General features: G+C 33.9%; 2 protein-coding genes and 1 pseudogene across 2 annotated transcripts; all 3 read left to right on the top strand.

Moving 5' to 3' along the window:
• The first annotated feature begins 1,429 nt into the window (after window positions 1-1,429).
• Window positions 1,430-3,089, top strand: LOC134251868 (tripartite motif-containing protein 2-like). The gene has a single exon (XM_062734291.1). It carries the CDS (start codon window positions 1,437-1,439, stop codon window positions 3,087-3,089), a length of 1,653 nt encoding a protein of 550 aa, XP_062590275.1. The 5' UTR covers window positions 1,430-1,436.
• An 8,588-nt stretch (window positions 3,090-11,677) lies between these two features.
• Window positions 11,678-14,049, top strand: LOC134251860 (uncharacterized; annotated as a pseudogene).
• A 432-nt stretch (window positions 14,050-14,481) lies between these two features.
• Window positions 14,482-15,829, top strand: LOC134251869 (E3 ubiquitin-protein ligase TRIM9-like). The gene is made up of 2 exons (XM_062734292.1): window positions 14,482-14,552; window positions 14,858-15,829. The coding sequence occupies exon 2, from the start codon at window positions 14,870-14,872 to the stop codon at window positions 15,827-15,829; it is 960 nt and encodes a 319-aa protein (XP_062590276.1). The 5' UTR covers window positions 14,482-14,552; window positions 14,858-14,869.

Raw genomic sequence — 15,829 nt, 5'->3', positions numbered from 1 at the left:
GCTTTATGCTAAGCGGGCTTTGCCCATTATGCAAATTATCCCAATGCATGTTTCCCACTATTCTTGTTGCTCTGGTATACTATAACAAGAAACCCATGGGCCATATCGCTCATTTCAGAACCCTTGAACATGCTATTGTTAACCAGATTTCCCCCATATAATACTTATTGTGACCCCATATTACCATATTATCAAGACAATTAAAATATACACTACCCCGGGATTTTTCCCTTTTGTGGCCCCGCCCGGCCCCTGGGGGTCATGATTTGAACAATTTAGAATCTACACCACCTCAAGATGCTTCCACATAATTTTCAGCTTTTCTGGCCTATTGGTTCTCTAGAAGAATATTTTTTTTAAAATATATATATATATATATTTCTATGTAAAACATTGAAACCCCATTGTGGCCCCACCCAACACTTGAACAATTTAGAATCTACACTACCATAGGATGCTGCAACATAAGTTTCAGCTTTTCTGGCCCAGTGGTTCTTGAGAAGATTTTTTAATGATTCCATCGATTTTTGTCTTTTCTTGATTATCTCCCCTTGTATGAGCACGTTGCCCTTTATTTTAACAATTAAAGTTCCCCATCCCCCCCCAGGATGCTTTGTGCCAAGTTTGGTTAAAATTGGCCCATCGGTTATTGAAAAGAAGTCAAAAATATGAAAAAATTACAGACAGGCAGACAGCTAGACAGCTGGAAGGATGTACGACGGACAAAATGTGATCAGAAAAGGTCACTTGAGCCTTCGGCTCAGGTGAGCTAAAAACTAATTTAAAACAGTGATTCTTTCAATAAACCCATTTTGTCCATTCAAACATAATAATACTCGAATAAAAAAAAGAGATGCAGGAAAAATTTTCAGAAAAAGGGAACAGAATGTTTTTAAAGGTCTGTTTTGTGCATGACTAACTCAAATTTCTTTATATATAAAGCTGTAATGATGATCTAGTTTTAAGCTTCAAGTTAAAAATTTAAATCACCTGACTACCTGATAACACAAGGAAACCAAGCTGTATACTGATCCAGAAAACTCCTTTCACAAGTTTAAAACGAAAGTAAGAAAAACTGTTGATTTTTATGAAGAATTGACAGGAAATAGTGAGTATAAGATTGAATCTTTCTAAAACTTTTTTCACTATGCATGTTACATGCTGAACCTGTAATCTGATACTTAAGATATTTATTTTATGTACAGCATTGTAAATATCTATTCTAAATTTCTCTGCATACAAAATTTATTAATTTGTGAGTCTGTATGTCTGACTTGCTTACAGTACAACATTACTGAGTGTCTAAATATGTTGTATGCATATGCATCAATATGACAATTAAAAATTCTAAGAAATTCAATGATTGCATCATTACTTTGTACTTTAACCACTTGCAGGTAAAAATGATTTTCTTCTAATCCCAGATAAAAAAAGATATGGCTACCGCCCAGGGACAGGATATCATTTGCTGTCAGTTGTGTCCAAACCCTGTAGAACATCACTGCAATCTTTGCCACGTGGACCTCTGTCCTTCCTGCATAGCAAAACACATGGCTGACAAATCAAGCGAACATGAAGTCGTTGGGTACACTTCTAGGAAAAAACACTCTTTTGTTCTACCACTTTGTCCCTCACACAAGAATAACCGATGCGAGACATACTGTCAAGATTGTGATATACCAATTTGTATTCAGTGTGTAATTGGTTTGCACAAAAAACATGAATTTACTGACATCAGTGATATTTTACAAGAATATAAAAGGCAAATTAATTCTGACGCAGAAGAACTTGAAAGTATAATTCTTCCAAGATACAGAAACATAGACCTTGGTACAACAACTGCTGACTTTGACAAAGTTCTCTCCGCCATTAAAGAACAAGAAGATAAAATTTCCAAAGCTGTACTTAAAAAAAGCACTCAGCTCACAGAAGAAGTAAGCAGTCAAAAGAAAGAAGCTATAAGACAGAACAAAAAAGGCCAATCTTTAGCAGAAAAAGCTGAAAAAGAAGGCAATCAAATTGTTAAAAAAAACAAAGATATTCTTCGATGTTATGATGCCACAACCATATTAAACTATCAATCAAGAAATGTGGATTTCCGAAAAGGCCCAGGATTACCAAGTTTTTCTTGTCCAAAGTTACTCCCTGGTGTTATTAAAGAAAACCAAATTGCAGAAATGTTTGGTTTTCTTCAAACAAATAATGAAGTGCAGAAAAAGCCTGGAATGCTGAAAATGATGGATGAACCTGTGGTGCTATACACCATACAAAGTCCTTATGGACACCATGTTAAGAGTTATGAGGGAATTGTTACTGAGCATCACCTGTGGAGAGTGCAGTGTGTGGGGATGGATATGATCTTGACCAGTGGAGAAGACGCAACAATCAAAGAAATAGACAGGACAGGATCCATTATTAGAACGATTCGTACAAATTCTCAGATCAGAGCATTATCAATTAATTTTCAACAGGAAGCGGTGTTTGCTTCAGCTGGTACAAATGATACAGAAATATACAGTTTTACTACCGGTAAATATGAAGTTAAAGTTTTGTTAAAAACTCCTGACTGGTATTCTGTTGGACTACACTATACAGCAAATGGAGATCTACTGGTGAGCATGCGATCTACGGATATGACACAAAGTAAAGTGGTGAGATATTCGGGTACCACAGAGATTCAGAAGATTCAGTTCAACAGTCAAGGACAACCTCTGTTTTCTACTGGTGATCAGAGTGTGCTTCACCTGACAGAGAATGGTAATGGTGACATCTGTGTTGCTGACAATGCTAGGGGTGCAGTTGTTGTGGTGGATTCTTCTGGGGGATTACGATTCATGTATACAGGCAACCTCTCAAAACAACCAAAGTACGGAGATTTTGAACCATTCCACATTGCTACAGATGTCAATATTCAAATACTGATTAGTGATGAATCAAACAGCATTGTCCATATTATAGACTGTGATGGTAACTTTATCTGCTATATAGAACATCCCTGTAATGGAGGACTCAGTATCGATTCTGATCACAATCTTGTCATTGGAGAAGAAGATACAGGAATCATTCAGATTATCAAATATCTAGAGTGATGAACAGTTTGAATGATTACTTTCAAGACAGTGTGTCATCATTTCCTTTGAAAGTATATAGTTTAACTTTGTGACAAAAAACAGTCAAGCATAGTAAACCATGTCAGAGATTCATTATTCAGCTCTTCTAAGTGCTATAAGTATCTGCATTTTGTATGTTAATATGAACTTTCCCCCTTTGTAAGGCCTCTATTTATTCACAACCTACCTCCTCTTTCCCCCTTTGAAGGGCCTCCATCTGACTCTTGGTGGCCTGGAGTTTCCCCTTCAACTGAACGTTTTCTGTCTTGGCCTCCATCAGAAGATCCTTGCATTGTTTAAGACTGGGAAGTTCCCATCTTCTCACCTGAATAAGAAACATTAATTGATAACTTTCATACAGGTGTAATAGTTGGAAACTCATCCTCATGAACTCATCCTCAAACTGGCAAACACTTCCATGATTCAAATACGTGTATGCTGATGCCAGATTGACCGGTGATTTGTAACAAATGTAAAATTAGTTCATGAATTATAACAGTTTGAGTAACAGTTGAGTACGCATGGAGTTTTTATGTCTTAACAGCTTAACAGTTTTGCAACATATATAAAAAACATCACTGCTTTTGAAAACAAAATGGTGGTGGTGTTGTGTTGGATTTTTAATTATGTTTTTAACATGTATTTTTGTTGCCTGTTTTTAAAGTTTTTTTTCATTATAATCAGTTTGTAAATATTTTTTTCAATAAGTGTATTGAGTGTATGTTAAAAAATTACATTTGCTTCACTGTAAGAGTTACCTCTCTTGCCAAAATATTTTTATCGTCAACACATTTAATTTTGATGGATTTTGTAGTACATAATGTATTTTCTTTTAAATAAAATGAAAAACTCACGCTATATTTTTTTTCCTAACGTTTTGAAAAAATAAAAATTTGGTATCATGAACTATTGGTTATATCACACAAGTGAGTTTAACTTCTGTATCTCGAACAAAGAAATCTTCCATACCATGGATTACCGGTATATCAAGGGGATTTTGTAGTTTCAAGCAGTATTTAACTCTTGATAATTTGAATCCTTGGATATCTGTCATTTTTTAGGTCCAACTGAGTTCATTATAGAGGGATATGAATATAACTTTTCAAAAGATAAGTGAACCAAATTAGGGGTAAATTCAACAAATTATGCTTTCAATGACTAAAGATGTAAGATGTAATGTCAATACTGGATTGAGATCGCAGGTAGGTTAAGGTTACAACCAAATATTCTACTTGCCTATATGTTATGACGTCATAGTAAGCTATATGACATGAGGTTTAGAGATAACAATTTCTTAAAACTGACATCTAAGATTTGTTTGAGGTCGTAAAAATGAATCAAAATACGCAGAGGCATAATATAAACGGAATTTTGTCGTTCCTGGGCCTCTGTATTTATCACAGGGGTTACATACCAAACCCGTGACGTCATAACTGTTGATCATGCAGTAGCAGAGTGAAAGTGAAATGTAACGAGAATATTGATGTAAACAAACACAAGAAATCGGAGTTTAAAAGCATTTAGAATGAATATCATGTGTGATAATTGTGGGAATACAGCGTATGAATAAGGTATGGTAATATAATCTTGCAATTTCTTCGTAAAATTACAGCGGGGAGGGTGTTTACTTGCCGATCAGCCTTTCCTCTATCGTTCGTAACAAAAAAGATGCAAAAGTTCAACACTATACCGCATACCTTGAAACTTAATTTTTGTTTCTATCTAATGTTCTTATTCTTTTGTTTTTGGAAGGTGCTGCTAGAATCGTATGGTTTACGGGAATTGATGCTTTTTTTTCAATGTTATGAACAAAATTAAAAAATTTAGGGAAGGTTTCTTCCGAAATTGTTGAATAATTATTTCTATAATAGGACAGTACGATTCTAGCAGCATTTTTCATGGTACAGAGATGTTTTTACATAACTACTATTACAAATTGAAACTAATAATCCCCGGGGTAGTGTTAAACTTTTTCCCTTTTTCAGTAAGGCATATTTTCTAATTATAGACGCCACGAGGTGACGTCGTGGTGAAGTGCCTCCTATAGTATAAGTCCCATTGAAGTCTATAGAATGCACTATGTTTAGAAAATATTATATGATATAATGGCAATAAAACATTAGCTCATAGAAGGATCACCAATACTGAAAAAGAAAATATAAAGAAGGATCGGTAACGGCAGAGTTTGCCCCCACATTTGATCAGATGTAAAAAAAAAATTAAAACGCAATTACATTTGTCGTAGTTTAGTTTACAGCTGTGAATATCGCTTGTTTTCAACTAATCAGCAGTAATTTTTATTCAAAAAGTATGAGGGAGGCCATGAAAGTTGGACATTTTACTCATCTTACTCATTTCCGATGGGATTTCATCAAATTCTTTTAGATACATGTACTTTTCACTACCAGGATTACCTCAGATCTGTAGCTTACAGGTCTGAAAAAATTGGGATGGATGACCAGAGAGATAGAGTGCCACTCAGAGAAAAAAAGCTGTATATTTATTGCGCACAAAAAGCTGCGTTTGAGTTTGAATTTATTTCTACAGCCTCTTAAGTAAATGCACAAAAGCTCAATTTGAGAATATTCCTTGAACCTCTTTCAACTACTCTCATGTTTGATATCTGCATGATTTGCGTCTAAACGAATTACCTTGCTCCCCCAAAAAAATATAAATACATGTAGGCAAAAGTTTTGATGGCCTCAATTTCAGGCCCATGATGCTTATTCACAACGGTTATAAGGAAAGTTTTGTTGAGAAAATAGTAAAATAATAAGCTAAGAACACATGGCAAGTATTTTTTTGAAATAGCAGTTTAAAAAACACAGAGAATTAAATCAGTGCACGTTTTTGTTCGCAATAAATACACACTTTTCTCAATGGGTGGAACTGTAACTCTCCGGTTTTCACTATTTTATTTTTGCAGAAATCTGCAGTTCTGCAGCTATACAACGGACATATTTCGATCAGAAAAGCTCAAGCTTGAGCTGTAGGTTCAAATTGAAATAAGCTAAAAGGCTTATCATTGACATCCTCTACGTTTAAAAGAGATCAAAAAAAAAAGAAAAAAAAAACCCGAAAAGCTTTGGGATTTATTTTTTTTTCTGTCATATATTTTATTTGTGTTCTCTTGCAAGCGCTACCCGTGGATTAAATGGTATTTTGTATGAAAGGATTGTATAGGAACTTTTCTTTTGCTAGATTTTATTGTAATATTTTTGAAGGCTAATATTGCTATTATTGCAGACTCATTACATGCAGTTGGAAAACATTTTTATGAAATAAATCTATTAGCTTGGTGTTTAAATGACTATTCACAGAGACTGAATTACTTATACCCAGTATGATGTATTTGTGAAACGTACACTGAAGCCCCCAACTGATAGCTTATGGAGTAGGTAAAAGTTTCTTCGATGCAAGTCAAATTCCACAATGCTGTGATCAAAAACAAAATTATTGGCACGTCAAGACGCCACTGGACATGTTACATGTACAGATGGTTTTCAGATGGGATAAAGATGTAGATAAAAATGTTGATTTCAATAAAAATTCTTCCATAATGAAGCTAGCCATGATACAAATCAGTCGGGGTCAGGCATTAATTCGGTAACTCAATGAATTAAGGATTTTCCTTAGGGGAACAAGTGCAAATCAAATTACTAGTCGTCGTTACATGCTGAAAAATGTATTTGTGTCCTTGTAAAATTTATATTTATTGGTTAAACCTACAATAGATTAATGCTCAACATTCTTTTTTCCTCATAAAATGCACTACATATGTAGGTTTTATCTTTGTATCTTTCAATTAATTAAATGGAAGAACCATGATGTTTACGGTATACTCTAAACACTATCTAACTAAATATCGTCCTTCTCAAATTAGATGCTTAATAATACACTTATCTACACTCAATATACTGTAAAATCACATATTTTCGAGGGGTCAAAATTTTGTGGTTTGAGGAATTTTAATTGATTCATGGGGATTTGTTTTCGTGGATGAAAAATTATTCAGTAAGTTATTTAATATGTGAAAAATTGCATTTCGTGGTAACATAAATTCTAGGGTCTCTTCATACCTTGAAAACTCTGAAAATTAGCCCCAACAAACATAAGTGACTTGGCAGTATCTAAAACCTTAACAAGTATATATATTTATACATATTTTTATAAATATCTGGCTCTAGGAGCATCCTGTATCGTTTCTGGGAATTTTCCAGGCTGCGAGTCAGACGATATCTGTGAGTTCTCTGTTTCTTTAGAACTCTCGTTTAGTTTCTTTCTCAAAGTTGATTTCTCTGCATTCTGCTAGGAATGAATATCTAAGAACTATATGCGGTATATTGCATATCTTTGCCCCCCAAAAATTCAAATTTAAAAATTGTTGAAATGTGCTGAATTTTATAAATTGTGGGAGAAATGTAAATTAACAGATCATATTATAGTTCAAGGTACATGTAGTTTATTGACACTTTTTGTTTTTATGACGTCACAAACCAGTTAAACTTTATGTCATTTTTTAGAAAGAAGACGAAATGGACAAAATTTCAACAATTTTAGCTTTAAAATTTATACATCGCAAGTTTGCTCAGGAACAATATTTAATATTTCATTGATATTATCATTCTACACATAATATCAAAATATTGAGCCTGATCAGATCTTGGTGACTTTTACTTAAAATATAGACGTAAAATGTACATTTTTCTGTACAAAAAATGGAAATTTTAAATTTACGTCATTTTCGTGACGTCATTTCAAACATATCAGTTCATTGCTCATGAAAATATTCAGTGTTTTGAAGTCAGCATATATTCCCCTGTTTAAGAACATTATTAAATATTTCTCCGTCAAAGTTTGATTTTTGAGTGCAAATATTGGTTATTACCGAATAAAGTTCTTTCATTTTTCATTTGTGAGCTATTTTCATGTAAGGAATAATTCATAAATTAAATGAATAGTACATTTGACGTTCCAGTCTACTAATTAAATCCACAGAGAATAACATTATTTTGATAAACTTTAGGATAAGAACTCTGTTCAACATTATGAAAAACAAGTACTTAAATATTGATTTACGTCATTCTTTAATCACTGTCAACAAAAACAGTCGAAGAAAAACCCTGAGAATTGTTATTTATGTTTCTGATTTTCTCAGGGTTTATAAATTATGCTCTTTATAATCACCCTTGTGATCTATCATACAGGAACTTCAGGATAAATATCTCATATCAAATTGATTTTTTCATTTATTATTTTTCTCCATTAGCAAAGATAGATTTTTTTCTGTTATAGTATAACATTTATTTTGGCATATATATTCACATTTCCAATGTCTTTGTCACAAATAAAATTACAAATTGTAACTTTATTTCCCCCATCAATGTACTGGCGCGGTTCCAAATAATACCACATGCAAGGCTGGGCAAACAGCTAGACAGAAACAGGGCTTGGAGCACGTGAATCAAAGCATGTAAATAAATATATGGAATAACTGTCATATTTTTTAATTTCATGACGATGATCAATCTTTTGGCTTGCATGATAATTTTATGCATAAACGCCTTCGGGTCTCAAACAGCAAAACATAAATTATGTCATTATAACCATGAGGAAAGGGGGTATCATCTATTGAGCTCATGGTTCACAGTATACCTCTAGCTTTGACTGTGTATGGTTTGTTTATATATTTTACGGGTACATGTGCGAAGTATATATACATGTACATATATGATAAAAAGGAATGGTCTTCAATAAATTTCTCATATTTAAAATGAAATTAAATGTCCTGATTTTCATATTAAAAGCTCTAAAAATATTAGCGTACACAAAACAAAGTAAAAGGGTGGAATAAAAAAATATTTGAACTATAGGTTCTGCTCTGAAGACATGAAAGGAACGTAATAGGAGGTGCATAATAAAATTGTGTAATAAAGACTCTGAAAGTATCATTACATTTTACTCATGTGGCCAATGAAAAGTAAAGTAGAAAATGCACAATGACACTATGTAACAAAGATTCTGCATGTGAAAGAAATAAATTTCGTTGAGGGGTATCAGAGGAGTTGTGGAAAAGAGTGCAGTATCGTTAGGGCTTCATAGCTTTAAATGCGATTAAAATGTAACACTGCATTGCAAGGTCGATTTTAAGTTTTATTTTTAAGTTATGTACCTAAGTACGGTCAATTAAAATAAAGTTCCCTGGGCTATAAATAAACATATTTGTTACGATTTCACATGGCGTCTTTGATCAAGTGACCGTCATCTTAATCGTTCTGAAGTGCTTCACATGTACATAAATCGGCGCAGCCCTATAGCACAATTATTATCAACTTTTTGTCATTGAAATAAACTCGTTGCATCCTTGAGAACCTGGGATGTGTTTTGGAAAAGTTATACTTTTACTCTGGTACAAAATATTTCACAATAACTTAGACTTACCGACAAATCTGAGGGTATTTTCCACTAGACATCGACATCTGTTGAAAATCATACATTTTCCCCAAGCAATTTTCAGTTGGAGGGAAGACTCCTTTAACAAATTTCCATATCCTCATTAATAACTTGCGCCAGGCTTTTTTTTTTACACATATTATGAGTTCTGCTTCTATCCACGGAGCCCTTTGGGCTCTATAAATCTTTTACTCCTTTTACTTCTTTAGATTCTGAACCATGGCATTGACCTTAGAATAGGAATAATTGCATAATTTAATGAGAACAACGTATGATCAATTTATTCCCATTATATAGCTCAGCATTTTGGCCAATATGTCTCTTTGTTTATTTTTTCGCCCCCTAAAAATCTTAACTTTAATCGTCAAGGGGGTCATATTTCTAAGGAGGTAATTTTTCTTCACATAGGGTATGCAGATTTTTAGGGTGATCACACTTTTTCTACGGACAAAAGGGTCATTTTTCGACGTAGAATAATGAGGGGAGGGGGTAATTTTTCGCCTTTTCGAACGACCTACTTTTTGTGTAAAACAAAACTAAAGACTACCCAAAGTGTATCAGTTGACAAAGTTTGATAATCCTACATGTAAGCCTAATAGAATTTAAGAACTGCAAACGATAGTATTGTTCTCCCGCCTACCCCCAAGTCAATTTTCAAAAAATAACATATTCGATGAATTTTTAATATCTTTTATAGATAATTATATGGATTTTCATAAAACATTACTTATTTGGGAAAACAAAGAGAGATAACTTTAAAATTTTGGTAAAACTGGCGTTTTTCACTATAGAAATCAACGGAAAATGGAAAATATTTTTAAAACATCTTTCTCCCCGGTGTCACAAAAATTCCTTTTTACAGATAATAAGGTATGTTATTTCACAAACTCATACTAAAGCTTTTGGTGTGACACGGGAGTAAACATGTGTTCATTGACAAAATACGATAAATATGCTTATTTTCCACCAGTTTCAAGCGATGTACGATATATTTATGTGTTATATATTTGACTAGAACATAAGAAAAGATATGAGGAATATTTAATCATATCAAAGACTATTTCAGAATATGGTGATGCTTGAAACTCCAATTTCAATGGAAAATATCGTCTACCCCCCTTTTTTCAAGAGCTGGTATTATGGATAATTTACTGTTTAGTGCTGGTATTACGACAATTCATCAATTACCATTGAACTGTTCTGTGTATTAAACAAAGATTTTATGGCCAAATTGCAATTTATAATGAACTAAATGGTTTCAAAATGTAGGCGGGAATCGAGAGTTAGCGTGCGCATTATGAGCCGGACACGAGTGGACAGACGTGAAACTTAGGACGAGTTCATAAAAAGTAGGTCAAAGGTCAAGTTTAATGACGACTAGGTCTAAAACCATGGTGAAAACACAAAATCCATGGCGCTAAGCTATATATGTGCAAAAGATGAAATCCATATACGTATTTATTAATGTTACGCAAATACGTGTTTGTGTTTGTTTATTCTTGTCATCTATTGGCTTTTAGAATGGTCACCTAGTCAGGTGACATCAATATTCATAGCACGGGCTATTACTGACCGTGAAAGAAATTCTGTATAGGGAAAGCCATTCGAAGGCTCTATTTCGTGCAGTCAACACGTTTTCGTCATTCATCATATTCTGTCATGGGCGATTCTGGAGACGAAATTTTGCTAGAGACTAAAGATAATAAGAAAGTTACAAAGGAAACTGCTGGTAGTAATCCTCCGTTGGATATTTCGGACGTGGTGAAGCTTGTTACAGGAGTTTTGCAGTCACAATTTCAAAACCCTTCAGGTCAGCTTAAAGCAGAACAGTCGGAGTCTATTGCTAAGATACTTAAAGAAAACTCTACTCTTAAGATTAAATCTGAAGGGAATCGCGCTCAGTACGATTTTAATGCTGAAATTCTTGAGGGTCTAGAAAAACTAGAGATAAGAGCTTTCGAAAATAAAGAAAGTGAATCCAGTGTCAAAAATAGGCGAATTGCGGAAAAAACTGAAAACGCGCCAGAAATACATTCGTATTGCCGATTCATCTCCTGCAGGGTGGAAGACAGTAAACGAGTATCAGTCCAGAGAAATTGCCGATAACTCTGACGATGAGAAGAAAATTAGAAGCGCTGAAAACCGAGCCCTTAGGCAGCAAAGGCAAACCCAGAACAAGCGTTTCCAACCGTATGGCTGCTACAGAGCTTCTACAGCGTCAGCAGCGGCAGACTCGGCAGCCCAGCTTACTTCTGGTTCTTCCTCTACTGCTACATCTCAGCCATATACATATCAGCAGCAGCCCTTTCGTGGCAAACTCACAAGGCGTCAACCACAGCCAATGCTTCAACTGTTTTTCCACAGGGCACTGGAAAACCAACTGCCCCAAAAACAAGTCACAAAGTCAATGATAAGTATACAGGTTATACAAGCTATTCTACTCTTGCTGGCCAGGTGAAATGCCTTCAGAAAAATAATTCAAAAGAAATGTCATTGATAAAGTGCAATTTGAAAAGGAATGTTAGTGAATGGTGAGAAATTGGCACAAATCCTTTTATTTTGAAAGTTATTGAATCTGGATATGAAATTCCTTTCGTTTCAAATCCCCCTTCTATGTGTTTTCAAAATAACAAGTCTGCTATTAACAATTTGAATTTGTTACTTGAGAAATTTCAGATTTTATGGAAAACAAACGTATTTTAGAAGTTCCTTTTCAGCCATTCGTGTGTAGTCCACTGAGTGTCGCCGAAAACAAAAACAAAAAGAGATTGATCCTTGATCTAAGTAGGCTAAATAAATATGTCAAGTATGAGAAAATAAAATTTGAAGACTGGAAGACGGCATTAGATTATTTTGAAAAGGGTTTTTACTGTATTAAATTTGATCTGAAATCAGGATAACATCACATAGATATAGCTGAGAATTATCAAACTTATTTAGAATTCCAGTGGGAAAACAAGTATTACTGCTATACGGTTCTCCCTTATGGTCTATCGTCAGCACCATTCATTTTTACTAAATGCTTAAGACCCATCGTGAAATACTTGAGAAAAAATGGCATTATGAATGTATTATATTTAGATGATGGTTTGGCGTTCGCTTCTACTGAGGACCAATGTTTTTTAGATTCTCAATTTATTCAGAAAACGTTGTCAGAAGTTGGTCTGGTGGTTAATGCTGAGAAATCACATTTTATACCAACACGAGTCATTGAATGGTTAGGTTTAACATGGAATTCAAACCTATTCTCTATTTCAGTTCCGGACAGACGAATCGATGATGCTATCTGTTGTCTACAGAAAACTATCACTCATTTTCCCAATGTAACAGCGAGGGAACTTGCAAGAGTAGTGGGGAAGACCATTTCTATGACTCCAGTAATGGGTAACATTTGCAATATTATGACAAAGTTTTCATGTATGGAAATTGCTTTGAAAGAATCTTGGGATTCTAAGCTATTTTTCAAGCATAAAGATCAAGTGTTTGAAGAACTAAAATTTTGGGTAGAATGTATGCGTTGTGACAGTACAAGATTTTTACATTCTGTTAAAAGAAAAAATGTAATCATTTATTCAGATGCAAGTAATTCAGCATCAAGTGCATATACAGTTGAAGTTAATTCTAAGGTGTTCCATTTGATGTGGAAAGAACATGAGATAACTATGAGTTCTACATGGAGAGAGTTGAAGGCCATAGAATTGGCGCTGGCTTCTTTTAAGAAAGAACTACAAAATATGACAGTAAAGTGGTTTACAGATAATCAAAGTTGTGTGAAAATAGTACACTCTGGTAGCATGAAGCATCACTTACAAGTTTTAGCATATAATATTATCAAAATGTGTGCCGAAAACAAAATTTCCCTTGATGTTCAATGGGTCCGAGATCAGAAAATGAAAAGGCAGATTTTTTCAGTAAAATTATTGATCACGATGATTGGGAAGTTACTAATGAATTTTTTGAATTTATTAGTTCTATGTTTGGTCCTTTCTCTGTAGATAGATTCGCAAACTTTAACAATCGTAAACTTGTTAGATACAACTCAAAATTTTGGAATCCTGAGTCAGAGGCTGTAGATTGTTTTACACAGAATTGGGTGGGCGAAAACAACTGGCTAGTTCCTCCCATTCATTTGATAGTTTCTACTATAAAACATTTATTAGATTGCAAAGCCTATGGTATTTTGATTGTACCTAACTGGCCCTCAGCTGTTTTTTGGCCAATGTTATTCGATTTAGAACTATCTTATAAGGCGTATGTTAAAGATGTGTTATTGTTTAAAGATACAAGTGAGATAATCAGTCAAGGTCAGAACAAGAACTGTCTATTTGGTTCTATATATTTTGGCTCTGGAATATTTGTAGTACGTTTAGACACTTCAAATTTGTAGTTTAAGATGGTGTATTATGTTAATTTTGAATGTTATATTAGATTTATACCTTGTTGAAAATATTTATTTTCTATTTTGTAGAATTGGGACATTGAGTGATGAGGACATTAGAAAAAAGAGATATTATTTGTATTGTGTGAAATAATTAAACTGCACTTTCAGAGCGCTTCATATCCTATTTCACGAGTTTGTGTTTATTTCATAAATGTTTTATGTTCGTTTGAGTGAAACGAATAAGAACATAAATCATACAGTTCTCGAAATACAAGATGTGACAGACAATCGCCGGATAAAGTGATTCCTTAGTGCCCCTCTGCTGGCGACACAAGAAGGAGATGAACAAAGACATTTAAATGTAATAAGACACAGAGTATTTTGAAAGGTCTTAATTTTGTGCATGACTGAGTCTAACTTAATATTTCTCTATCTATACAGCTGTACGCAATAAAATTATCATCCAGTTTTAAGCCTTAAAAATTTAAATCACCTGACTACCTGACAACCCAAGGATAAAGAGTTGTATATTGATCCAGAAAATTCATTACACAAGCTTAAAACGAAAGTAACAAAAATTGATTTTTATAGAGAACTGACAAGAAATAGTAAGTATATCATTCAGTCTTTCAATGTTACTGATTAAATGCTGAACCATAAATCTGACACTTTGAGTACTATTTCATGAAAACATTATGAATAAATTAAATATATATTTTAACTTCCTTGTATTATTATTTGTTATTAACTTTGGAGTTTGTAAAATTTACTGGCTTTTAGTTAAACTTTATCAAGTATCTAAAAATGATGGATATACACATCAATGGGACGATTGAATTTATGAAATTCAATTATTGAATTATTATCATGTAATTCAACCAAACAGGTAAATATGGTTGTGTTATATTTCCAGATCACAAAAGAGATGGCTACCACCCAAGGACAGGACATCATTTGTTGTCAGTTGTGTCCAAACCCTGTAGAACATCACTGTAACCTTTGTCACGTTGACCTCTGCCTCTCATGCATACCAAAACATATGTCTGACAAATCAAGGGAACATGAAGTTGTTGGATACACTTCCAGAAAAGAAGAAACAGTTGCTCTTCCAACATGCTCTACACATGAGAAAAAACAATGCGAGACATATTGTCAAGATTGTAAAATACCATTATGTATTAAGTGCCTGATAGATTCACACAGGGGACATGAAGTTATCGAAATCCATGATATTCTTCAAAAACAGAAACAGCAAATTTTAGCTGACATTGAAGATATGGAAATTATTCTTTCAAAGTACAGAAATGTCAAACCAACTACAACCAATTTTGACATTCAAAAGGTCCTATCTGATATAGAAGAACAAGAGGATAAAATCTGCAAAGTTGTACATGAAATGAGCATTCATCTTAAAGACACCGTAACCAATGAAAGGAAAGAAGCAATGAAGAAATGCGAAGAAAGCCTGACTTTGAAAAATAATGCTGAAAAAGAATTAAATGAAAAGATACAAAACAACAATGATATTCTCAAGGGTAACGATCCCACAGCCATAATTAACTATCGATCATCTAGTAATCTGGATTTCAAAGGTCCTGAAATACCAAAATTTTCTTGTCCACAGTTATTTCCTGGAAGTATAAGGAAGGACCAAATTAAGGACATGTTTGGTGATTTTGATGGTGAGAAAAAACAAAACAGATATTCAAATTATGATTTAAGAGGGCAATATCCTGTGGGACCACTTGATTCACGGGGAAGACCGCATACTCCTAACTATACATCATATCCTCGCCTAGTATATCATGGTAACCCTTACCCTACATACCCTACGTATAGACCAACATATTCCAAGCCAAGAAAAGAGGTGGGCATTGATGATTGA

This window comes from Saccostrea cucullata, unplaced genomic scaffold (genome assembly GCF_032062105.1).
Source record: "Saccostrea cucullata isolate Sc308-1 unplaced genomic scaffold, CSIRO_AGI_Scuc_v1 ctg1625, whole genome shotgun sequence".
NCBI lineage: Eukaryota > Metazoa > Mollusca > Bivalvia > Ostreida > Ostreidae > Saccostrea > Saccostrea cuccullata.
Note: the sequence above shows the minus strand (reverse complement) of the source record. Positions and strands in the feature narration are given on the sequence as shown.

Coding starts and splice junctions, on each gene's coding strand:
- LOC134251868 (XM_062734291.1), top strand. CDS start 1,437: ATGGCTACCGCCCAGGGACAGGATATCATTTGCTGTCAGTTGTGTCCA.
- LOC134251869 (XM_062734292.1), top strand. CDS start 14,870: ATGGCTACCACCCAAGGACAGGACATCATTTGTTGTCAGTTGTGTCCA.